At 34.8% G+C, this 27,870-nt stretch overlaps 1 protein-coding gene across 5 annotated transcripts in view; it reads right to left on the bottom strand.

Moving 5' to 3' along the window:
* Positions 1 to 27,870, bottom strand: part of CHL1 (cell adhesion molecule L1 like) — a 279,234-nt gene that overhangs the window by 112,891 nt on the left and 138,473 nt on the right. For all 5 annotated transcript variants that reach the window (XM_027863960.1, XM_027863965.1, XM_027863963.1 and 2 more), the window contains 2 exons: positions 12,348 to 12,525; positions 8,421 to 8,526 (listed from right to left, as the gene is read on the bottom strand). In XM_027863960.1, coding sequence (XP_027719761.1) covers positions 8,421 to 8,526; positions 12,348 to 12,438 — 197 coding nt within the window. In that variant the 5' untranslated portion in view covers positions 12,439 to 12,525. The remainder of the gene's footprint in view (positions 1 to 8,420; positions 8,527 to 12,347; positions 12,526 to 27,870) is intronic.

Raw genomic sequence — 27,870 nt, 5'->3', positions numbered from 1 at the left:
TAGCTATATGTCCTTTTATAGAGAGATATATATGCACCATCTGTATCTATATCTTCATGTTTATATATACAAATAAGAACTTATATCAAGTACATTATGATTCAGGGGCAGACCTTCAGTTTTATTTGATTTTGAAGGATGATTATTACAAGCAAGGTGAGACCCCAATACTCTTGGAAGTACCAAGACAAAGGTGTATGCATAGAACACATTAAGAACTGAATCACAAGGGCTAGGGCACAAGGCAGTGCAAAATTATTCACCAGAAAGAATATATGGTCAGAGCAAGACCAGTCACTAGGTAGATTTGATACTAAACAACTGATAAAGTAACTTCAAGTTATAATCTGTGAATTATGACCTCTATGGATTCTTATACCTCCACTGTCTAGCAATCACATTGGGTCCAGTGTTCATAAGAAGTTCAAGTGGCCTGACCTGGAACAGTCCAAAGGACAAGGAGGGAAGGCAGTCATAACGCTGTGCTATGTCTGCATTTCATCAGTACAGGGAGGGAAATCTGGGGTGAGGAAACTCCATTTACAATATGACCTTGGAATTCCTTTACAATTTAGCAATATAAGAGTTACATAGAACACATTGAATATTTTGCCCAATGTCATGCAGTCAATATGTATGAAGAAGTAGCATTGAACTCAGGTCTTCCTGGCTCTGAGGCTAACTCTCTATCCATTACAACTTGGAATACCTCTAATCATATATACACATACATACACACATACCCTATACATATATATGTATGTGTGTGTGTGTGCGTGTATATATACATATATATGTATACGTGCACACACACACATATATATATACACACTGCATTACTGCATATTCATATATTGCATCTATTTTTATAAATACCACATATTCATTATATATGTATGTATGTGTGTATATATGCATACACACATACATATATAAATGCATACGTACTTCCATATCATAGCTGCTCAATGACAAATAGTGGCCGGTCTTGCTCTAACTATGTATACTATTGGTCTGATGAATGGTTTTCTTTGTTCACTGTGGCCATATCCAATGCTTTGGAAACTGGGAATAGTGACAAAGCTTTAATCTTCCATATTAAGTCCCTGCATTGATACTCTGCTCCATTCTAATAGAACAAGGATTTAACCTTGTTCTTGAGTCTTCCCTAGAACTGAAACTCTGTCATTAAATTATAATCTCCACTGATCCCAACTCCCTTATTCTAGATCTCTTGTAAACTGTCCATTTGTCTGCCTGGACTTCTGTTCATGCCTGTTTCTTAGCTGTTTGCTCTCCATCACTAGATCTTCATGCCTATCTGGATCAACCTAGTCAATCTACTGTTGATTCTGGAATCCTCCTCTCATGCACTATCATTAAATTCAGACTTCCTCCTTTTTCCCATGGCTACCATTTTCTGTTATCCACTGCCCCATGCTGGCTTGCCTACCTGATTTTGTGGAGTTATTCATATTGTCATTCTGTGAGTCTCAGTACTTAGAACTGATTACACACACACACACACACACACACACACACCTTTGGATGCAATCCCTTCATGTCAGTACTCCCTCTAACAGGTCTTTAGTCATAATAGTAAAGAAAAAGTCTTAGCTGAATTTCTCTCTTTAAAATGATCTTTTGCCGCCAATTGGCCAATGTACCTCATGTCTTCCATGTTCATTTCTACCTCCTTGTCTTTGTTCTACCTGCTCCTGCAGCCTAAAATACTCTTACTTTTTACCTCCAGATATGTGAATCCTTCAAAGGTCACTGCTACCTACCCTGAGAAATCACTGTTAGACTCACTCATTTTAGTAACCACATGTGGCCTTGAAATATTTCTAGATAGTTTAATATATTTGTTGTCTATACAACTAAACTATAGGATTCTGGAGGTGAGTAACACAATCTTATATCTCTGTTTGATTTATTTATCCAGGTACTTAACCTAGAACTCTATGCAAATAACTGATACTCAAGAAATACTTGCTGAATCAATGAACAGATGAATGGACCCTGTGGAAAGTAAAGGTCATGAAGAAATAAAGTGTAGTGATTGGATTATTACCATTAAAATTGCTAAAGTTTTAATTTTGTTCATTTTCTATTAAGAATAGACATTACACATTGCAGAGTTAATATTTAATGTTCCATTGAGTTATCAAAATATGATTTAAGGGGTGTTGAAAACATAATCGAGGTATAATGTCTCCCAGAGAATGTTTAACACACTGTCAAACGATCAATTTTCATTAAGGATGTGTCTCTATTAGATGGATAGGAAGTCATGAGTCTGATCATCTGTAAAATGAGCAAGTTATATGAAATGATCTCTAATGTCCCTTCCAGGTCTCAAATATTATCATCGTGTGACTTAGATATCTCAGTGTATGAATTTATTCAGTATATGCAATTCTGAAGAAATGTGTGCAAATTAGATTTTTTTTAAAAACAGAATCATTTTAAAGTGGACTCCAAACAATCAATTAATCAATTATTTGCTAAGCAGCTAGTAATTTCCAGGCACTGTTAGACAATGCATACAAAGTTTAAAATAGTCCCTACTTGCAAGTTGCTAAAATTCTGATGCAAAAAAAAATATATAAGGTATAAAATGATTAATAAAACATATGCAAGTTGATAAATACAGTGTGGGAAGGATGGCACTAGTAGTTACAAGGATCAGGAAAGGCTTCATGCAGAAAATGGTGGTGGAGTTGAGTCATAAAGGAGGGGAGAGACATTATCAAGTGGAGGTAAGGAGGAAATGATTTCCCAGGCCAAGCCCAACATAGTCATTGTTTGGGCCCAGACTGGCTCTGAGTGAATGTAAATAGCAATTGTTTCTGTTTTGGCCGGAAACCCTGAGGGTCTTCCCCTCCCAGAAGGGTTTTTTTTTTTTAACTAAGTAAAGAGGCCATTCTCTGCTTCATCTTTTTTTACCTAGCCTTAATCATTGAATGCTGCCTCAGTAAAACTGAGACCTGTTAAAGACTTAAAGCTTAAAGGCCAAAGTCTCTCACTGCATCCAGGGCCATCTCCAGTTGTCCTGATCTATATCTCGCCACTGGACCCAGATGGCTCCAGAGGAGAAAATGAGACTGGTGACTTTGCACAGCCCTCCCTCGCTTAAATCCAATTCACTTGCATGTCATGGCATCACCTCCCTGATGGCATGGTCTGCTTGGAAGGATAAACAATATAATAACAACAAGGAGGAAATACGTTTGAGGAACGTGTATGAGTAGCCAGCATAAAGGGACAGAAAAGGGACATGGGGTATTGCATGTGAGGACCAACAAAGAAGGCCAGTTTGACTGAGTTGCAGAGTATGGAGGGACAGTAATGTCCAAAGGTTAGGGCCAGGTTGTATAAGGCTTTAAGAGAAAGAAAAGAAAAGAAAAGAAAAGAAAAGAAAAGAAAAGAAATGTGAGATATTTAATCCTAGAAGAAATATGAAACAACTGGTCTTGAATTCACTCTGCTGATGAAGAAGCCTTTTGTTAACTGAAGCATTCTCGATACTAATTCAGCATGTCATAATATCCTAATTCAACGTTTTCACCAAACTGGATTTTCACAAATCAATTTAAAATATAAACTACTGCTTTAAAACAGCTGAGGAATTTTGGGGAGTCCATGATTTCACTGGTATAAGTCCCATTGGTATAAGGATACCAGTGTTGTTCATAGCTCCACTCTTACCCTTTCCCTTTCCATGCTTGATTACCTGATTACCGTTTGATACTTGTTCGTCATTTTATCTTGAAGAAGGATATACTCATCATACAAACAAGGAAGAAGGAAGGAAGGAAGGAAGGAAAGAAGGAAGGAAGGAATGGAAGGAAGGAAGGAAGGAATTGAAGGGAGGCAAAGAGGAAACAAAGAAGGGAGGGAGGGAGGGGAAAAATACTATTATGCACCTTCTCTTTGCCAGGTATTATGCTAATTGCTTTACAAATACTATCAGATTTAATCCTCACAATAACCCTGAAAGGTAGGTGCTCTTTTTATCTGCATTTTATAGGTGAGAAAACTGAGGTAGACAGAGGTTAAATAAACTGCCCAGAGTCACAAAGTTAATAGTATGTGAGGCTGAATTTGAATTCCAATCTTCCTGATTCCAGGTCAAGTGCTATATCCATTGTGCCTCCTAGCTCCCTCATTAGAAGGCAAATTCTCATTTTCCCCTTTATCAGAAATACATCTGTAATAGTAGAGCTGTCAGTCTGTTTTCTCTCATTTTTTTTTATTAAGTGTTATACTCAACATTTTTTTTTCTTCAACATGCACAATCTCAAGAAGGTACATTATATCATTGGTAGAATATAAGTTGCCACCTTTAAAATTCAGAAGCCTACTTCAGAAAAAACATGAATGTTTCCATTGTTCAGTTTATTTGTGATTTTACCTCTCACAAGATTGTATTTTTTTCCCTTGTAATTTGTAATTCTATGGTAAAACTGGGAGAATATTATTATTAAAATATTTTTTATTATTTTTTGTAGTATCAAACATCTTGAGACAGATTGTACTATACTATTTCCCAAAGATGATACAATCTGATCACTTTCACTTACATAATGCTGGGTCTAGCTTATTTTCTGTCTAGAATTTTGTGTTTGTGTAGTGTGTGTGTGTGTGTGTGTGTGTGTGTGTGTGTGTGTGTGTGGCAAATATTGATATCCCAATGCTGAGTTGTTTATATAGTAGCATCTTAGCATTATACATTTTTCATCCAGTTTGGTTTCCTAAAGTGGATAGTCAGGCTTATTGTTGTGAATTGCGCAAAGGACACTGAGTACTGTTCCAGAGCTCAGTGCATTTATGATATCTTCTGTAAGCAAGACAATATGGATGACTTTACCATCAATAAGTAAACTCTTAGTCTTTAAAGTGAGCCACACTGGCCAAAATCTGAAGTGAATGTGTCTCCAAGTTTGATATCTCATTTGATGTCAATGATTTGAGGATTGGTGAATACATTTATATAAATTGTCACAGCTCCTAGAGAATCTTGCAGATTTTTCATGTATATGTTGGAGACCTCTTTGGACAAACTTTTTTTTTTTGAGGCAATCAGGGTTAAGTGACTTGTCCAGGGTCAAATAGCTAGTAAATGTCTGAGGCCAAATTGGAACTCGGGTCCTCTTGACTTTGGGGCCAGTGCTCTATCCACCGTGCTACTTCCTGCCAGTCACTAAATAGTCTCTTTAAGCCTACATTTTGTCCTATGATTTTAAATCAATTTTACAATATGTAGAGAATAAAAGGTGAATTTTGTGTTATCTATATCTCCCACACAGTTGCTTAATGATAATGATGTGATGTGATATAAAAATAGCATCTGTAACAGCCTGGTTATGCCTTTCCCATACTTTCATCTAGGATACACTTGAGTGAATAGATAGGAGAAAGCAGGCATATGAATTACTGCTTCCTGATAGTGTCTTGCTTGTCTGATTTTTATAAAAGCACCATCCATAACATTTTTTATTCATATGGAATCAGCTCTTCATGGAGATGTCTTGACAATTAATTCCTGAAGCCTTTAAAATTGTGTCACCTCCTGCACAGTTTATATATGTGTATTTGATGAGGTCCCACAACTTCCTTAGCATTGTCACCATATAGTGCATATGGTAGTGATGAATTAGAGTACAAACGTAGTGATTTCTCCTTTATCACCAATGAGAATAGATCATTATTCTCCCATCAATCTATTCTACTTTATATTTGACTGTTGTCTTCCCTTTGCTTCTATTAACACAAACCCTTTAGATGAGTTGGTATAATTTGATCCTATGTCAAATGCTCAGTAGATATTATTTTTCTCAACTGTTTTTCATTGTTTTGAAAAGTAGTCTTACTGAGTCCTTCATCCTCTTCCCACATCCCATGACGACTTTCAAATGAGTGTAAGTGTTATTTTTGTTTTTTCCTTGCCTACTATATCTTTTCAACTAGCAACAAGATTATGAGGGTTTTATTTTTTAGTTTTTACTCTTTCACCTATTTGTTGTGGTGGCTGTTTTGTATCGGTAAAATTAATAAAGAAAAGTTTACATTTTTAGTTTTGTCCATTTATCATTTTTCATTACCAACAGATCATTTAGATACTTTCTATTAAAATTGTACAAAGTACTTCATTTGCATCTTTACCTTTTAACAAATGTTTATAAACCATTATTTTAATATTTCTTATACCCAGATGATGATCTGGTTACACATAGACTGCTTATCTTGAAGTAACCGTCTCAAATCATTCATCCTCATCCAATCTGTTAAGATATGGTCAACTTTATCTTTTATGATGTTATTTGTTGCTTGGAATGACCAACATCTGAAAACTCTGCTCTTGAATAAAACATTACAGATATATGTACTGGACTTCTCAGCAATCTGTAACTCTTGGTTTCTGTCATTTCTTGACCTGAATCATATTTTCATTTTTCTCTTGTCCTTTTCTGTGCCTATATTTACAAGGAGTCACCAATGATAAGACATGGGCTACCTTGGTTTAGATGATTTTGTCAAGCTCTTCATTGAATTTTTTTTGTTACTTCATCCTTTCCAGCACTTGTTGGCAAGCACACTGGGGTTATCTGACAATTCCTTCATTTATCTCTTCAAATATGAAGTTATTTTTTCCAATTATTTTTCCCATTTTGTTGAAATCATGTTGTCTTCTGGTTCTATTTATAGTATACAGCTAAATCTGGAAGTTAGATAATCCAGGAGTATTTCAAATTATCAATTGTACAAAGACTACATATTAAAAGTAGTAACAACTAAATTATTTTAAGAACTAGGTGAATTTTAGCCCTAAATTGTGTATATGTATTCATTCTTCTCACAGACTTGGCCAAAACAAAAAAAATCATCATTTAGCAATCTAATGTTGAACTTTTTCTTTTCTAATTTACCTAGACTCATCAGGTAGCACATACATAATCTGTCAACAGGTATATAATCAAAATCTTCTAGCTCGGTAGGATTTACAAGAGTTTGTATTCTACTGTCAAAGCTTTTAAGAACTCTGTATCACCTTTAAATCACAATAAAGCATCAGTGTAGAACTTATAAGGAGAGTCTCAAGGGTGAATACATATATCGTGTGGCCCTACATATACTAATTTTCTGGTGGTAATGTCTAATGTAATCAAGGAGCAACTTATCTTTTTTGTCCAAATCTATATGAAATGCAAAGAATAATATTAATTTTAGATCATATGTACATAATGCTAAGGCTTACAGAACCCTTTTGTTACAACCCTTTTCTGTGAATAGAATTAAACTGTTGTCATAAGCAATAAAAACATTATCAGTCCCATTTTTCAGACAAGAGCACTGAATTTTTTAGATGCCACATAAGTGATATGCCCATTAATGCATACATGACACATATGGGAGCTAGGAAATTAATCCAGGTCCATTTACTCCTCCAAGTTCAGAGCTTATTTCACTGAATAGCACTTCAATAATATAGCAACAGTAAGAAAATTTGATTTGTGGATATCTGATGTACATTATATGACGGCACCTTGGAGTTAGGAACATTTTTGCTCAAGACCTGCCTCTGCTACATACTTGCTGTGTAACTTTGAGAAGCCTATTAAATCTCTTGGTGGTTCAAGCTACTTTAAAACTTTACAGAGGAGTTTTCTGTCAGTAGAAGTGATAAAAGTGAACAAAATGAAGATCACCTAACCCATGCAAGAGACTGAAGGGAGATAATACATAGTTATCTCTGAAAAACATCCACCACTAAATTATCTTAGATTCCATTTATTTGCTGAACTAAAGAAAGGAGAGAGAAGTATTGGACTTGTGGTTTCATTGATGTAAAGTGCCAAGAAAGGAACTTCCTCTCTCAGTATAGGTCAGAACCTTCTCTTCAAATGATCAAGTTAGAGATTTGCCTAGAGCACAGAACAGAGAATTATACAACTGCTGATGATTTGGAACCCTGTTTTCTGCTACAAATTAAAAATAGGTTTAACTCACTGATCAATTGAATAAAAATTCTCAAAATAATTGCATGTTTGTAGACATGTGCGTTACAATTTAAAAAAAATAAACCCACCACAATTTATGAAATCTCAGAATGTTACAACTGGAAAGCACTTTAGAGGTCACATAATTCATTCTAATTTTACAGATGAAGAACTTGAGTTCCAATGAGTTCAAGTGACTTGCCCAGCATCACACATCAAATTAGTACAACACCAGGATTAGAATCCAAGTCTCTTGACTCCTTACTCAGGATTCTATCTTAGATTCCAAAACATCTCTCTTAATTTGAATTGATGCAGTTTCTTAGTGCAAGATTAACATGTCAGAGTAAAAAGACAAAATAGACTTACAGAGATGTTGTATATTTTCTAAGTTTAATCTTGTATAGTAATACTTACGTTGGTTCTGGGTTTCCTTTAGCTTCACAGACAAACTGAAAGTATTCATCAAAAGGAAATGCGACTTGTACTGTTGACTGTTCTGTGATTGTTGGGACCTGTTTAACTAAATTTAAAACATACGCATTTACAAATCAGACTTTCAAAGTCATGTTAAAGCTGGCATTGCAAGAGCTTTAATCATCTTTGCTGACTACCATACTCGACAAGTAAAAGAATCAGCAAAAATTTGAATATCACCCCACAGTTAGAAAGAATATTTTACGCTTATAAATACTTTTTATTATTCACAGTCTTCTCTTACTCTATAATTTGCTATATACTCTTGCAAGTTATGGATGAGTGCTTTTAGCTGGACATCTGTACAGCAATCTAGCTTTTCTTCAACTCCAGTAGGCAGAACAGATTTTAAAAGAATCACAATTATGAAGTAGAGTTTTTACCGACTTCTTTCTAATACTTCTTAGGACTTTGAGAAGGACACGCATAACTAGACATCTTAACATTAGTGCCATGTTTAAAAGCAGAGATTTAGAGCTGAAGGACTGTAAAAGTCAGTCCAATTAATTTACAATCCTTGGTAACACAGAGGGTTGATCAAAGGTAACACAACTAAGGATTGAGAAACCACAGGCTAGAACCCATGGCTCCCATTTCTGTTCTGGTACTATTTGCATTATATCACTTGCTTCTATTTCTGTTTTCTATCCAATTATATTGAACTCTCTGTACATCATTATAGTCATTACTGCTTGTGGCCAGAGAACGGAGCTTGGATTATAGTCAACCTACAACCTACATGGTTGTAAAGGTTCTTTAGAGTGACTTAGAATGCTGCTGCTGAATGAAATCAGAGTGTTATTCAAGCTACTAAATAATTGGTGGCAGTCATAATAATAGTTGTAGTAATACTACTACTAGTAGCAGCGGCAGCAGTAGCAGTAGTAGTAGTAGTAGTAGTAGTAGTAGTAGTAGTAGTAGTGGTAGTAGTAGTAAAAACAGCAGCAATAAGCATAAATACGAGTAGTAATAAGTATACTGAGGTGGCAGAATGACTAGAATCCACAACTTGTAGTCAGGAAGACCAAGTTTGAATCCTACCTTAGATACTTAATAATTGCAAGACTCTTGGAAAGTCACTTAATGTCTCTGTGTTTCATATTGTTCACCTATAAAAGGAGGATAATAATGGCATTTTTCCTTCAGGATTGTTGTAAGGATTAAACCAGCTAACAAGCTCTTCACAAACCTTAAAGAACTGTATAAATGCTAGCTATTTGTGTTAGTAATATCACTAGCAGAAGCAGCTGACATTTATATCATTCTTTAAAGTTTGCAAAAATGTCTTAATCCTCACAACAACCCTGTGAGGTAAGTGCTATTTCTATCCCAAGAGATAATGGAATAATAATATAAAAGAAAACTGAGGCTGAAAAAGGTTAAGTGATTTGTTCAATAATAAAGCAGGAAGTTTAGGAGAAACCTATAGAGCTACAGAGGATATAAAATTGTGAGACCCTTAATAGTAGTATTTCCCTCTCTTTTAGTTTTAGCCTCCCCAAACATAATGTAAGATGGTTGTTGTTAACATCATCAACAATAATAATAATTATTATTATTATTTCACTTTATAGATGTAGAAACAAATTATTATTATCATTACTGCAACTACTACTATTAATATCAGGTAACATTGATATAACCTTTTCAGATTTATAAAATGATTTACATACACTGTATAACTGGTCGTAACTACTCTGGGAAGTAGGTATTATCATCATCCCTATTTTAAAGCTGGGGAAACTAAGTCCTAGAAGTTAGGTGATTTGCTCAGGGCCATATAGCTAATTGTCTGAGGTAGGATTCCAACTCAAGTTTTCCTGACTCCAAGTCCAGTGCTCTATTTATTTCACTACCTCATCTAGACCATCTCTAAGCTTTCTTCCAACTAAATGTGTCTATCTCTTTGTTCAACTGTTGACTTTTCCCATGGTATAAGGATATTAGCTCAAGTTCAATCTTCAGGCATGAGATATGGGTAAATGTTCATATTCAATAATGATATCCATTGGGGCATATTGCTTGTATGTGGCTATGGCAAGTGTTGGTCACAGTTTGATCAACCTTATTGCCCTTCAGATTACACAGCTCTGCATTATACTTCAAGGTGATGAGGAATAAATTATCACGGTAACCATCCTTTAGATATCAGTTAATACCTTGTGAACACCATGTTTATTAGAATATTATTCCTTCTCATATTTGTCCAGCTTGTAAAGGCTCAGAAAAAGCTAATTATTCAGGGAATGGATATAATAACCTTTGGGTATTTATAGAAACATACAGTCAACATTTTAAATCCTTTTCTCCATAATTAGGCCAATTACAGAAGCAGCAGACTCTTTGACATTCAAATGGGATATCTGAGTCAGCTGCATTTTCCAAGGAGGACTCTAGAGTCCCTGAAATGCATGTAAAAATATTCAGTGCCTCCAAAAACATTCCATCAGTATTTGACAACAATTGTTTTCAAAGCACATTACACTCCGTGAATACTAAGGATTTTAACAAGGAAGCAAGACAAATAGGTGGTGCAGAATAATCAATAATTTGTAGAAATCCCCCTTCCTCAGAAGATAACTTTAGGGCTGATGGAGATGCTGCTGAGAGGAAGAAGCAGAACGGCTTAAGGGAAAAGAGGGAGGAGAATCAAAGGAGACAGGATCTATGTTAGAAATCCCAAACACAGATGGGGTAGGACTGGGAAGGAAAAGGGAGAAAAGTCAAGTCTCAGAGGTTTCCTTTGAAATCACATCCTTTTCCTTATTCATTGTCTATTCAAAAAAAATAGCACAAAACCAATTTCACTTTCAAAAATGAAAAAAAAAAATCAATGAGCCCCACCTACACCCCCCCCTTTTAAATATATTAAGAGCTGGAAAGGCCCTTTAATCTCATGTAGTCCAATATTTCTATGTTATAGGGGAGAACACTGAGACACACTCAGTGACAAAGTAGTGGGATGCAATAGAAGAAGGCATGGATTGGGATGGAGATTGAATCCCTCCTCTGTCACTTGTTACTCTGTGACCTCAGATCTCATATGTAAAGTGAGAATGATAGACTCTCTCCTTCTTCCTCCTATTCTTCCTTCCTTCCTCCTTCCTTCCTCCTGCCCCTTCTCCCTCCCTTCTCTTCTCTTCCACAAACTTTTAAAATATATCTCTATCATTTTTATCTATCTCCATATCTATCTTTCTATCTACCTGTATGATTTATATCTCTCTCAAATATATCTCTAGATGTACATATACGTATATATAGATATGTACATCTTCTAGAGATAAAAAATGAATAATCATAGTAATCTAAAGAATATGAAGCCTTATTTGAATTTTTTTTATCCATAGTTGATAAGATCATTTTTGAGTACACACACATATGCGCACACACACAAACATTATTCCCTTCAAAAACTTTTATTTAAGTATAAAGGGAAAACAGTTTAAAACCTGAAATCAGCTTTGGATAACTGCTGAAGTGGCAACTTGATTGGCACCATGCCACCTACAAGAGGCTCTAGTCAAAGGAGATAGGAGGGACAGGAGGGACAGCCTTTCCCTATCTTGGATCCAAAATATAAATATAAATTATAACAATGATTTGTTATATTTTTGTGACTTCATTGAAATTCTTGGTTGGGAAAAAAAAAGAAACTCCTCTAACAATGCAAATCATCCCTTGACATTCAACTAATATCTTGGAGAATTCCCTGGGGCCTTGAGAGGTTAAATGAATTGTCCAACATCACACAGCTACTATGTGTCAGTACCAGGACATGGAGTCAGGATTTCCTGGTTCTCAGGCCAGCTTCTCTATCCACAATCATAGCTTTTCAACCAATATTTATTAGATCCAAAATATTACCTGAGATTGGTATTTCAATGGCTGTTGTTAATTTTAACATGAAGAAAAGCAGACATCTAATGTATCCTCTTTGGGTTGGCTGCATCTTCATAGCTGTAGGAGGCTGGGAGTCTAGTAAGAAGGAAGGGTAACTGAAGTTCTTTCACCCTGTATTCCAAAGGAAGGGGAGGATTTGAACCTAGAACGTCAGAAGACAATGACAACAACACTGTTAACCCATGTGCTCGGAAATATTATTAAATTCTTGAAACATCATATACAATGTCTATTGTCATTTTTTTCTATTTTTTTTCTGACATGGCTCTCTCTATACATGTACACACCCATCACCCTTTACCCAGTATTAATTATACTGTGGACACAGCAAAACTGTCTCACATAGCCTAAGAAAGAAAAGGTCAGTTAAAGCATAGGATTTTGGTAATCTTGCCAATTAGTATGTGTTGTGTAACTGAAGGAAGTGTTCCAATTGGAGAGTACTCAATTGTTCTAATGAATGTAAAACAGTACAGCAATGACCCCATTCATTATCATGACCTCTTTCCATTAATTCTTTAAAATAGAGTCGTTAATCCTATTTGATTCATTAATATTCATAACAAATATGAAGCTTTGGTATTCTTGCTCTTTCGTACTGTGACATCCAATGTCACCAGCCTGGAAGGAACAGGATTAGGGCTAGAGAAGGGAGAAAGAAATCAATGTGGGCTAGTCCAGTTTACTGACATTCTCATTTTGGTCAAATTATGAGAGGTAGGAATATTAACCACCTTCATTCCCTTATACTCTTCTTCCATTAAGCTTGGAAGCTGATTCAGGGAATTTAGAGAAGGAAGGAATTTATGAGGTCATCAACTCCAACCCCCTCATTTGACAGATGAGAAAAAGAAAGCCTAGAGAAATTAAGTGGTTTGCCTAAGGTCCCACAGGTAGCAAGAATCAGAAACTGAATTTAAAACCAGGTCTTCCTGACTCCAAGTCCAATAATACATAAACTACACCATGCTGTCTGTTTTCTTCTATGCCTTAAGAACTAATGGAGGAAATCAAAGTATCACTGAGAAGAGAAACAGATCCCTACAAAGTGTGATATGACAATTTGTCAAAACATAGGGTGCCTATTTACCAAATTCCCTCACTGTGTAAATTACACCCAGAAGTTGGGGAAAACAACAACAATGACAACACAGGGCTGTTTTGGGGGTTGGGAGTAAACAGTACAGAATATTCAGGATGAGAGTGTTGTCAACAATGTTATATTCTACAGATAGTTTGAAAAGGACGAGGATTTAATAAACAAAATCAGATTTGGCAATTAAATATTATGGGCAACTTTGTAAGTGATGAATTTCAGTTTAGGGGAAATGAGACTGCAAGGGACTAGGAAATGAGTGAGAAAAAAATAAGTGGTCTTCTTCCTTTTTCCTTCTCTCCCTTCCCCCTCACTCTCCTCTTTCTCCTTCTTTTCCTTTGCCTCTTCCCCCTCCTCTTTTTCTTCTCCTTCTCTTTCTCTTTCACCTTCTTTCTTGAAGTTTATCTCCAAAAAAAAGAGTGATATAGGACTTTACTTTGAGGACATGGTAAGAATCAGTAAAAGCTCTCCTTTTCTTAGGATGGAAAACACTTGGGCCTGTTTGAGGGCAGACAGCAAGGAAAAGCACAGAGAAAGTTCTGAGATTAGAGAGAGATAGAGGTAATGATTGATGGAGCTATCTGCTGGAGAAAGAAAAAAAGAGGAGATGAAATCAAGGACACATGCAGAGGGCTAGCCTTGGCAAGGAGAAGGGGCCCCTCATTGTCTGATACTGGAGGAGGGAATGGGAGATGGTGGCACATGGTATTATGGTAAAGAGAAGGGGGAAAGTATGAGGTCATGATGAATGTCCTCAGTTTGTTTGTTTGTTTGTTTGTTTGTTTTCTCTAAGTAAGAGTCAAGTTTCCCAGCTGAGGCAGTGTGGAGAAGACGTGTGATAAGCCTGACTTAAAAACAGAGCAATTTTCCTCACAACAACCCTAGAAAGTGATGTTTGCAGTGATTATTTTCCTCATTTTGCAGATGGGCACACTGAGGTTTAGAGAAATTAATTGCCCAACCTGAGATTATTAGTAAGAGGTAGAACAGGGACTTGAGTACAAGTCTTTAATCTATCAAACCAGTAGTCCTCCTGCTTACAGGGGTGGGAAAAACTGTTGCCTTGAAGCTACATATGGCCCTCTAAGTCCTCAAGTGTTGCCCTTTGACTGGATCCAAACTTTACAGAACAAATTGGATTCGGTGAAGGGGCCGCATTTGAGGACCTAAAGGGCTACATGTGGCCTCAAAGCCTCAGATTCCCCACCCCTGTAACTACAACATATCTCTGTCGCATAAAAAACAATTCTTTAATCAACTGGAGTTTTTTCAGTACTCAGAGACATATCTTTAAATGGTGTTATAATCCACTGCTTTGGTGGATAATATCACTTCCACCGCTCAGTATTCCCAGCTGTTCTCACATTTAAGAGCAAGCAAAGTTGTTTAAGATTGCCCACAGAGTTGGCAGTCATAAAACAAGGTAGCTAGTGCAAGGCTGTGGTTCACATCTAAGATAGAATGGAGATAGAGGAAAAATTTACTTCCTTCTCATTTTAATGTCTCTTTTTCCTTTGTGAAAAGATGATGAGAAAAGGAAGCTGATGCAACTTCTTATAATTATATGGTCCCCTCTAATGGCAATTCATTATTTACTATTTGGTTCCATTAAAAGTTGATGTTGATTGTTTTAGGGGCAGTTCATTTCTTTGTTTAATGAGCTGCCCTTTATTTGTGAAGAACAAATTGTTCAAAACCCTGATGCTATTAAGGAACTATGTGTTTCCAGATTCATACACCATAAATTACCCTTCCTGAAGCAGGGAATAAAAATATTAGACATTCAAGTAAGTGAGAAAATGTTAAATTCCCATTAATCTCTCAAAGTGGGTTAGTATCCTTAAGTACCTCTAATTATTATATCAAAATAGCTCATAGATACTAATTGCTCAATGGTGATGAGCAAGGTGTGGGAATTTTAATGGTTTTAAGAAGACAGCATTAATCTCAGCTAAATCATATAGGAATACTTGAAAGATCTGTAATTCTGTCATCAAAGGAAACTCAACAAAGATTTGATAGTTAAGCCCTAGAGATTTCTATATTTCTTAAGATTTTATGGTTATGTTTATTATTATCTCATTTTTCTAATCTTTTATTTTTCTTTTTTAAGTGGTATTCGAATGGAAATGACCCAGGAGCATCTCTATCTTGTTATTATTCTTTTGTTTCAATATGCAATAGAATTGTACAGGCACACAAACTATTTTTTTTGCTATTTTTGTTAAATATATGTGTGTTTTATATACACAAATATGTATGTGTATCTACATAGAGAGATTGAGAGCAAAGACAGATACAGAGACAGACAGAATAAAATAGGTCAGAGACAGAGAGACAAATACAAGAACAGAGAGACAGAAAAAAGAGAGACTAGACCCATCACTTCAATAATAATGAGAGCTACATTCACTGATACAGGTATCGTCTTCTTGTCTACAACATACTCTCTTGAGACTTCCTAGGATCGTACATTCTGTGCCTTTCTCCATGTCTCATTCTCCCTCTGTCTGTACGTATGTCTCTCTGTGTCTTTATCTGCCTGTCTGTCTCTCCTCTCTCTGTCTTTCCCTGTGTCTTTTTCTCTCTCCTCCATCTCACTTCTCTCTCTATCTCTCTCTGTTTCTCCTTCTCTGTTTATCTCTGGTTTCAGTATTGAGATTTCAACCAATGTCTTCCTTGCTCTGAACCCAGTACTCTGTCCACTTAACCAAGCTATTTCTTGTCAAGTATTCTTATAAAAACGGGATGGTGAGTCCTGTTTATATAATGCAGAACACATCTAAGTCAACATCAACAAAGCTATCAGTCTCCTGGAGTTGTTTAATGGCTAATTCTACATGTGACCTTATCTTTTTATAAGATTCTGATTTCATTTACTACAGACATGCATGTTAATAGCATATTACTTAAAAACCACTAGTAATGAGAAATTGACCCCCTGCAGGTGTAGTCGCATTAAAAGATGACAAAAGAGAGAACAGAAATAGCTTTCAGATTGTAGTAAGAAAAACTCTTTGTCATTTCATCATGCAGGATATGGAAAAGACCTGCCTATTGCATATATATATTTTGTAACATAAAACAAATGCAATTTTAAATCTCAATTTGTCTTTCCTGGATCAAAAATGAGTTTCATATCACATTCTAGAACTCAGTGAAATAGCAACCAATAGACCTCGTGCAAAAGCTCAATCTGAAATGAAGACGAATAAGATTCTTGGGCATAGCCAAAACCAGTAGCTGTCCCTCTTGATGATGTTAAGGCCATTTAACTCAAATCCCATGTGGTTGGCAATACAGCCCTAGAGCAGGCGAGGTTTTAATTAACTGTCTGTGAAAGCTGGCAATAAATAAATAAATAAATAAAAATCTGTCTGCCTCCTGCTGCTCTTCTGAAGAAATAATAAAAGTTTCCAACTTCCTTCCCAAGGGGAATGAAAATTCTTAGAGTCATAACAGACATACTGGTCACCAGATTTATTTCCCAAGAAAATAGGAGGAATCTAAGTGAGTGATGGTTGCCCCATGATGATATTAAAAAGAAAAATAAAGGAAAGAAAAACAGATGTTGAAGAAACCCATATGTTCAATTCATCTTGAATTAGAATCAAGAAAAATAAATGTTTCTATGTAGTACTTTTTGTGTGTTGCCTTCTGTAAAAACAAAAAAGAAACTATGCATCACATTGTGTTGTTTCTATTGTTATTGTTGTCATTGGTATCACCATCACCAGTACCTACTACTACTACTAATACTACTGCTACTAGTACTACTACTGCTTCTGCAGTTGCTGCTGCTGCTGCTACTGCTACCATTGCTATTGCTGCTGCTGCTATTACTACATATGTTGCCTCAGATTCTAGGAAAATTCTGAACCAAATATACAGGGCCCACTTTTAGTAGTCAGCATATCTCAGAAGGTGGAAATTCTCTCTATTTATTTACATGGTATCTGTATTGCTTTTGTCCTTCAAGTTATGATTGCATATTATGTCTAAACTGTAAGCCACCTAATATTCAATTGGTAACAGGAAAAGGGCAAAAAAATCAACTTTGTGAAAGGTTTCATATTTAACTTCTAACTTTAGTATCAGAAAGTCCCAGTGTGACATAACAAAGTTAAGAACTCTGGGTTTCAATGACGCTTTTGATACTATTTATGTGAACATGAGCAAAGTAGTTTCCTCCTATGCAAAATGGGGATAATAATACTCTGCCACCTATCTTAAAGGAATATCGTGAGGAAAAAGCTTGGGAAATATGAATGGGCTATAAAACAGGTGCAGTTGTGAAACTGGGAAAGCTTTAGATTATCAACAATAAGAAGAAAAGATGAAATCAAAGAGCTATTTAAATCTGAAGAGAAAGAAAAAATTGAAGAATTTGAGGTCATTGAAAAGTATCACTTAACACAAATTCCAGAAAGTATACTTAATCCCTACATGGATGAGAACCTTAATAATGATGCTGCAAAAGACTGAAAAGATGAGTTTGCTTAGATTGGAATCTCAAAAAAATCTTTTTGTGTTGTTATTTTGAGTTGTTATTTATCATAGTTATAAGGTAAATTAAGTGAGGGTGGGATGTGCAAAGTCATCAGCCACACTTTCACCTCCAATGCCATCTGGGTCTATAATGAGCACATTCTCCCCAAAATTTGTCAAAAATGAGTCCAAAACTGAACCCATTATCCTTCTCCCCAAAAAAGCCCTTTCCATTTTTCCCAGCTTCCCTATTACTGTGGAGGGTTCCACTATCCTCAGTCACCCAGGCTTGCAACCTTGGGTGTTATCAAAAGCTTTTCATTCATTTTCATTCCCGATATCCTATCAGTTGCTAAGTTCTTTCCTTTTTTTTTTTTTACCTTCTCAATATCTCCCATATACATTGCCTTCTTCCCTCCATCACTGACACCTTTCTGGGTAGGCCTTCATCACCTCATACCTGGACTACTCCAATAGCCTGCTGGGTAGTTCTCCAGTTCCTGGTTGATCCTCCACTCAGCTGTCACAAAACAAACCCAAATGACTAAGCCCTTTTGTTAAATTCATGTGTTGCTTACACATAAAAGGTCCTTTGATTTCATTTTTGGATTTAGCATTTTCTCGGATCCTTATAACCTCTCAAACCTCTCCAAGAGGGATTGTGAACAAGAGATGGAACAATTTCAGATGTCTCTATGGTCTAGGTCACCAAGAACTCAAATGAGGTAAAAATGCAACCCATAATGATCACTCAGCACCCTCTTCCCCATTGCCCAGAGGGTTATCATTATGGTAGCAGGACTGAAAAAGTCTACTCACAGGCTCACAGCAGAGATTCAAACAGCAAAAATTTGCTCAGGCAGCTACAGTAGTGAGGAGTTCTACAGCACATTGGAGCAGGAGCACTCTGTGTGTTAACACAACTCAGTCAGAGAACTGGAGAAAAGAGGGAACTGTGGCATGAGACCTGTGTGAAGCTGTGAGACACTTGACTAAGCCTGAGAGAGTTTATAATTCAAATGGGGATATTCCCCATCCCTCTTCTCCCCACAGAAATTATGTCACTCACTTCATTTATGGCAGAGACCAAGGCTATAAATCTTGACTTGCCCAGCTAGGAAGAAGACTGAGACAGCTTGGAAATTCAGCCCCCAAGGATACTCTTAAAGGGAAGGGTGTCAGAAAGTAAGCAATATAGAGAAAAAAAGAAGAAGAAAAAGACTACAATTATCCAAGATCTCAGAAGGAAGAAATTCAATTAAAGACTTTGAACAAAACCAGATTGAACAATAGGGTATGTGAGTGTATGTATACGTACACATTCATATGTATGCATGTATATGTGTGCACATATGTGAATATGTCTATATATGCACATATGTATAGATATAGGCATAGATATATTGATATATACAAACTCATGCATATTTAGTTGTTTTATTCATGCCTGACTCTTCATGACCCCATTTAGGGTTTTCTTGGCAAAGATACTAGAACGCTTTGCCATTTTCTTCTCCAGCTTATTTTACAGGTAAAGAACCAAGGCAAATGGGGTTAAGTGATTGCACAGGGTCATACAGCTAGTAAGTATAAGTGTCAGAGGCCAGATTTGAACTCAGGTCTTCCTGACTCTTTCCACACTGTACTACCTAGCTGCATGTATGTATATATGCATGTATGTATGCATGTGATATGTGTGTATACAGGCCACCTAACTGCTTATGTATGTGTGTAAATATACATATATGTATATATTTACACACATATTGTTATGTGTGTGTATATCGTGTGTGTGTGTGTATGTGTGCGCGCACGGGCGACAGAATGGAATACTTCTTACTGATCAGGTTAAAAAAAACAGGCATGAATAAATATTTCAAGAAAAAGGAAAATGTATGAAAACCCAATGATTCACAGGACCCTGTGGATTCTGAAAAGAACATAGAAACTAAATGGTTAAAAAGGAAATAAAAATATTGAAAGAAAATTAATGACCTGAACAACAAAAAATAATTGGCAGAGTAGAAAAACTTGCATATATGGTAGCAAATCTTACTAAAGAAATAAAAGAAACTAACTGATCATGAATGCAAATTCCTGGAAGTGAAGGACAAATCGGAAGAAGAGAAGTAGCAGTAAAAATAATATTAACAATAACAAAACAATATAAAAATAAAGCATGATCTCCATATGAGCAAATATATTGATCTTGAAGCCAGGATTCATAGAAACAACTTAAGGTTTATAGGACTCCCGGAATAACATAGCAAGTCAAAATTCAAACTTCATAATGCAAGCAATAATATAGGCACGTTTCTGAACACAGAAAACAGACTGTCAAATGAAAAAATTGAGAGAATGCCTCTAACAAACAAACAAACAAACAAACAGTTATGTTGTAAACTCTAAGACATATAGTGGTAAAATTTAACATTTACACGGACAAACAGCACATTCTGTAAGTGACCAGGATAGAGACCTTCATTTTTAAAGGAAATGAAATTCATGTTACACAAGTCCATTCTGCACTCACCATAAACCACAAGAATTAATTGGTTTCCAAAGAATAAAGAAGTATAAGATTCAATTCAAAGTGACTTATCTTTCAAATATGATTCTAATCATTCCTGAAAACATATATATTTAACAAAAAGATGTTTGAAACATTTTTAGAAAGAAAGCCACATTTTAAGCAATCAATTGTTCCTCAAACATCGCAGACAGCAAAAACAACAACAAAAAGACAAACAAATCAATCAACCAAAAATAACAAAAATAAACACCAGAGAGTCCATTAAAATATTTCTTTCTATATACATACAAGACAAAGGGTATAAAAGCAGAAGTGAAGATGAAGAAATAGGCTTGAAACGTTCTGGGCTAAAACAACATTCCTCTTACAGTGAATTGGTGGTGGTGGTGTTGTCTTTGCTATGGGATAAAAATTCTGAAGGTGAACATGCATAAAAAGAGGAGGGGAGAAAGAAGATAGAAGGGAATGTGTGATATTCCCTAATGAAGTGCAAGTTTAATAATAAAGAGGTAGAGGAAGAAAAAAAATATCCTCTAGTGTCTCAAAAGAGTAGATAGAGAAGAATAAGTGAAAAGACACAGGAAGGGTTGAGAATAAAGGGGAAAGGAATGAAGAAATATTGTCTCAGTGATGGGAAAGGTTACTACAGAGAATATAACTCTGGGCCTGGAGTTAAGTAGGACTGAATTCAATCTGGCCTCTGACACATACTAACTGGGTGATCCGAGGCAAGTCACTTAACCACTGTCTGCCAAAGTTTCCATAACTATACAATGGGAATAATGATAGCAACTACTTCAGTGGGTCATAGGGAGAATCAAATAAGATACTAATTCTCATATGTTTAGCACTATGCACAGAGTGAGATAAGCTCTTAATAAATGTTTGTTTCCTTCCCATGAGAGGAGAGAGATATTTTAAAAAGGGAGATGAGGATCTTTCATTGAGTATAATCGTCCACGGTGTACTTCTTAGAAAGACCACTCTTTCAGCCCCAGGAGAAAGGGAATTAACTTCTGAGGACAACCAACACCTAAAAGAGTTAAAAGGCTAGACTCAAGGAAGAACTTTTGAGAGAAATGGGGGGAAAAGACCAAGGAAAGGGCAAAGGTCAATAAGGAACTACAAAATCAGAGACAGACATAGGTAAATGTTTACCATGGGGCGAAATTCTCTCTATCACCAGCAGGAATTGACATTTCTAATACTGGGGCACAATAGGGGAAAAAAAAGGAACAAGGAAAAAGATCTACAAGACAATAATGGTTAAGAAGAAAGAACCTAAAATAGGTCCCCTAGGAGCTTTAAGTCTTTGAAGAATATTGGGTATTAAGAACTATATAAGGACATAGAGGGGGGAGTGAATGAACATCTAGAATAGACAGAATGAAAAGTTTTAAAACATGAAGATAATGAGGGAAAGAAATCTTTAGAAAAAAGAGAAAGACTTTTTAAAAAGAGCTAGAAATCAAAATGAAATTGAATAGGATGAAAGGGGAGATTTTACTTGACTACAACTGCAAGAAAAAAAACAGAAAAGTGAATGTTGAAAATTAAAAATAAATTAATTAATTATTTTAAAAAAATGAATTGCCAGTGCACTAAGACTTAAGGTCTCTGCAGAAAGGTCTGTGACTATTAGGCTTTCGTAGCATGCAAGATTTGTTTGTGGTCCACCTCTTGTTTGGGTGTTGTCTTCAGGGAGACTATCATTCCAAAGGGGTCCAACAGATGAGAAAGGTCAGCACCATGCAAAATTGTGAAGCCAGACACTTGTGACTGTCCTTTCATTGGTTGCTTTCCTTTTCTGCATCCTTTTTTCACTTGGCAGAATCACCTTCCTACTTGTCCCAAAATTCTAAGAGCTTTTAGTATTTTCATTATTAAAGAGATGGGATTTCAAGAATTAACAAGGAAATAAATGTTTTAGGTTAGGATATTAAATCATAGCATACCACTGACCACCTACTATAAGAATGGACAAAATGGATCTCTATAGTGAGCTTTACATACAGTGGAAACCATAAAAATGAGGGTTTAGGAGAACCCAGAATAATACAATCATCCAACATGGATATCACCTTTAGATTAGCATCATTTGTTACACAGAATATGATGATGATGATGATGATGATGATGATGATGATAATTTACATAGTACTTTATGATTTACAAAGTACTTTATATATCTTGTCTCATTAGATCCTCACAGCAACCCTGGGAGGTGCTATTATTATCCCTATGTTACAGATGAGGAAACTGAGGCTGAGTTTAAATGAAATTGCCAAGGATCACATAGTTAGGAAGTATTTGAAGCTGGATTTGAACTCAAATCTTCCCAATTCTTGGTCAAGTGCTCTATCCACTATACACCTAGTGCCTCATAGTGTTACATAACTCAATAATTCAATGTATTACTTCCAGATTAACTAATTAATGAGGCTAATGATTTTAAGCATGAAAAATGAACATTTAAACAAGATAATACATGGGAAAATATTTGGCATAATACATATGCAAATAGTCCTGTAAGAGTCAATCTATTACATAAATGATAATTGACAGTTCAGATGATTTCCTAGTCCAGGCTTACTTATTTTAAGTATCCTACATATTTTAGTATTAGATTGATAATTACTTCAACAAAATATTTTCTATGTATGCATTTTCTACTGACATGAAGTTTAACAAAATTAAATTGATAAGAAAGTTTGAATTGGGATAAGGATCTTATCTTCTATTTATTTGTATTTATTATATGAATATATAAATATACAAAACAGAAGTTACTATTACTTTTGTTCTTTCCATAATAAAAATATCTTTAATAAGCAAAACAAGAAGCAATAAGTCAAAAGGAGAAATACATAACTAAGTAAAAAGCAAGAAAGAAAAAAGGAACTAATAACTAAAATTCAAAAACTAGGAGAAAAATAACAAATGAGCAAGGGATCTATGAGGATAATAGAGACAGTGGGAATAAAATTGTCCTAAATGGATTAAGCAAAAATAAAGATATTGTAGTACTCTGTTTGCAGAGGAAGAGGGGAAAATATTCTAATTTGAAAAGAAAAAAAAAAGAAATTAGTACAGATAAATTGAGGAATAAGCCTAACTCTCAGAACTTTAAAGGTAATGAATTGAATAATCTAATAAAATAAAAAGAGCAACTGTTTGCCAAAAATCTCATAATGTGTTATTTACAAGAAACACATGTAAAAATGCATAGAATAAAATGAGGGTCTGGATTGTCCCCCTCCTCACTTCCCCATGTATCAGGTGAGTCAAAAAAAAGTTGTTAATACTATCAAACAACTTAAAAGAATTCATAACATAAAAAGGGATAAATAAGGAAACTTCCTAATGCTTAAAGGAATCATAGAAAAGAAAACAATATTAATATTAAACTCATACTGCCAATGATTTAACATTTAAATGGAAAAAATAACTTTTAACTGAACTACATGTAAACATAGGCAGTAACACAATAATTACAAGAGCTTCAAAGATCACTCTCTGAGTTTTGGATGAGTCTAAAAAAAAAGGAAATCTTATTCCAACTTCTAAATGAGACTGCAGAAGAATATACATATTTCTCAGTACCATATCACATTAAACTTTTTAGAAATTGATAATGTATTGAAGTATAAATATATTGCAAAAATTTTAAAGGGAGAAATAAAAAAATACATATTTTGCATACCATATCTCAATAAAAATAGAAATCAGTTCAGGAACCAGAAACAAGACAAAGACTTAAATTGAAATTTAATAATGAATTAATAATAAATGGGTCAAAATAAAAATTAGAGAAACAAGTAGTAATTAGGTAAAAGAAAATTATAATGATAAAAACATTTCAAAATATCTTGGATATGGCTAAAGCAAAGTTCAGGGGAAATATGCTATCCCTATAAACATACATTAACAAAATACAAAAGTATATTAAAAAATAAATAGTCATTTAATAATTAGAACACCAAAAAAAAAACCAAACCTAAAATAATAAGGAAATAGATAAACTGAAAAATAAATACTATAGAAATGATAAACTAAAAGCTGTTTCTTCAAAATGACCAGTAAAATTGATCAATAAAAGCCTTTAGTCAATCTTATAAAAAATGAGAGGGGAAAAAAATCAAATAAACAAAATAGCAAATGAAACAGGTGAAATCACAATATAAACAAAGCAAATAAAGATAATAATAAAAACTTTTATAAATGTGTATATGCTTATAAAACAAAGAGCAAAAATAAAAAATAATATTTTCAAATTGTAAAATTTCCAAAGAAAAGATCAAAAATAAATTTTAATCTTTTTTTTAAGGAGTGGAAATAGAACCAGTTTTAAAATAATTACCAAAGGGGAATATAAAAGGAAACTTCCACAACTTGCTGGATTCACAGAACACTATCAAGTTTTTAAAGAACAATTCAAACCAATACTACAAAAAATATTCTCAATGACTGAGAAATAAAGCAACAACTATATTTGTTGATTTTGTTTGTTTTATTGACAAATATATAGTCTTAATAACTAAGCTATAGGAAGAAAAAGCATGTGAGAACTATAGAACAAACTCATTACAGAATATAAATTCAAAAAACTTCCAACAGATCTTATATAGTGTCTAGATCCAAGAATGGAATCAAAAGGGCTAACATGGACAATATCTGTATGAATTTAGTCAATAATATATTGACACAAATGCATGACTGATGCATATAAATTTCTATAAATGGAAAGTAACAACTTGGAACCAGACCACTGCTACAAGAAATAATATAAAAGGTTCCTCTTAACTTATCTCCACTTATTTATGATTGTCTTTAATTAAATTTAATCTCACTGATGTCAGGCAATGTTTAATTTTTTGTCTCTGTATACCTAGCACTTATTTAACATGATGTCTCATACCTAATAAGTGTTTTTGTTATTTTTCAGTTATTTTAGTTGTGTCTGACTCTTTGAGACATTTTTCTTTGGGGGGACACTACAGTGGTTTGTCATTTCCTCCTCCAGCTCACTTTACAGAAAAGGAAACCGAGGCAAGCAGGATTAAGTGACTTGCCTAAGTCACACAATTAGTAAGTGTGTAAGGCTAGATTTGAACTCAGGTCTTTCTGATTCCAGATCCAGCACTCTATTCACTATTCTAGCTAGTTGCCCCAAAATACATGCTTAATAAATGATTATTGAATTATTGATAGATTCCGAATTAAAAGGGTACAACTTGTGTAATATATTGTTTCAGGTTGCAAAAATTTAATTCCTAGCAAAACAATACCTGGTGAATAGAATTTTACATCAAAAGATAACTGTCTTTCACGGACTTCCAGGTGACAAATCACCATGCTACAAATACAAACAAAATATTTTTGAAAACTCAACCAACACATTCTACTTGTACTAGATCATTAATGCCAGAGAGAATTTATGCCAATAATAACCAAGACATAACAGTGTTCTTAAGAACATTTTTTTAGTAGATATAATATTAACTATCCACAATCTCCAAGCTACACAGAGCAAAAAGCTTTCAAAACATAAAGACCTAGAGAAGGAGGTTAAATTAAAATAATGTGGGAAAAGAATGAAGCCATGCATTCTGTATGTCTCTTACATTAGTTGTACCAAAGATGTTTTCAGTGTGCCTTCTACCTTGTAATGAATATTAAAATTACAATAAAGGCGTTTATGTTATCTACCTCTGTCATAGTTTTGAGAATAATAACAGGGCAATGGATTATCAAGACCATTTACAAATGAACACCAACAAAAGATAAATCACCATCATCACCACCACCACCATCATCATCATCATATACCATGATTATAATTCACTTTAGGGAATACAATGAACTTTATATGCATTACCCCATGTCATGTTCCCAACAATCCTCTACTTATGTGCTATTATTTGGCCCATTCCTTTTCTGAGGTAACAGACTCAGAGAGGTGACATAACTTGCTGAGTGTCCTGCTTGCCCCAGGTTTGTTGAAAAGTCTAGCTAAAGAGAAATACACAAAGGGATACACACACACACACACACACATACACACACACAGAGATTTGCTAATTAACTGTAGGTGGTTAGAAATCTGTCACAGTGGGAAAGCAAATAATCATTGTTCTTTAATAATATGCCTTAAGTGATGATAAATTATGTTGTGATATATTATTTCAAAGTTCTTCACAATGTTAGCATTAGGAGTTTAATCCTGACAGCTGACATCATGACTTTATCTAGATAAACTGAACTGATGGGCTGGAGGAATGTTCCAAAGGTTGAAAGAATGTCATTACTTTTGGAGGCTAAAATGCTTAATTCTAATTTAAACTCATTCTCCTACCTTATTGAAATTTCTCTAATTGTGATCCATAAAGATCAGAGAAAATATTTGAAATGGATTTTTCATAATGGACTAGGAATAGGAAATAGAGAAATAATGATTTAAAAGTTGAGTTTTTTGGGGTAAAAAAAAACTGAATGGGAATGGCATAGTCAACTTAATAAAGATTTTAGAGTTGATAATTTTTTTTAGTCAATAGAAACAGTTGCACTTAGTTCAAAGATAGTCAACAATCCCTCTGATGTCTTAATAAGAAAAGAAGGAATGTTCCTAGCCAAGAAGTGCTTTGTTGACATTCCATTCCACTTGGAAACAGTATTAAGCTCTTGCCTGCCATTGATGCCAGGAAGAAGATCTCATTTATTATAAACCAGTGTAGGAACATTTTCGATAAAACAGCTTCTTTGGTATTCTTCCATTTAGTAAGTTGTAAAGCACCAACACCTATGGTTAAATCTCAGTGGATTTATTCACTGGTCCTTGTCTATAATACATGTGTGATCATTTGAATTTTATTTTCTTTATGAGAAAAAAAAGATAGTCTCAAAATAAAAATCTAGAGGTTTCTGAATAAGGCTTTTTTTCATTTTCACAATAAATCAAAGGTAACCTTCACCTCTCTCTCACCCCAAATGTCCATCTTTGGAAACTGGTAGCCCTTTTATTTTAGCTATTTTTTGTCATTTTTAGCAGAAAATAAAATATTTCCTTGAATCAAGAATCCAATTCTGTGAGGGAGGAGAAGAGTACATTTACATAAGCCTGAAGTCTGATCTGAATTGCTCAAAACCTTTCAACCCAGGGCACATAAATTCAGAATATTTTTGAAGCTTTTTTTAAGCATCTATTTTCTTAATACTCTAAATCAATTTGTAGATGTCATAAACACAGAAATCCAGAGATAGGTGTTAATGGATTTTAATCCACAGACAAAAGAAGTATCATCAACCCTAGCTGTTTGGCAAATCTGCTGAGCATCCCTTCTCTGGTAAGTAACAAGACAAAGGGATTTGCT

The sequence above is a fragment of the Vombatus ursinus genome, unplaced genomic scaffold, assembly GCF_900497805.2.
Source record: "Vombatus ursinus unplaced genomic scaffold, bare-nosed wombat genome assembly UNPS02014773.1, whole genome shotgun sequence".
In the NCBI taxonomy this organism is placed as follows: domain Eukaryota; kingdom Metazoa; phylum Chordata; class Mammalia; order Diprotodontia; family Vombatidae; genus Vombatus; species Vombatus ursinus.
The sequence above is the reverse complement of the archived record's forward strand: the minus strand, read 5'-3'. Positions and strand labels throughout refer to the sequence as shown.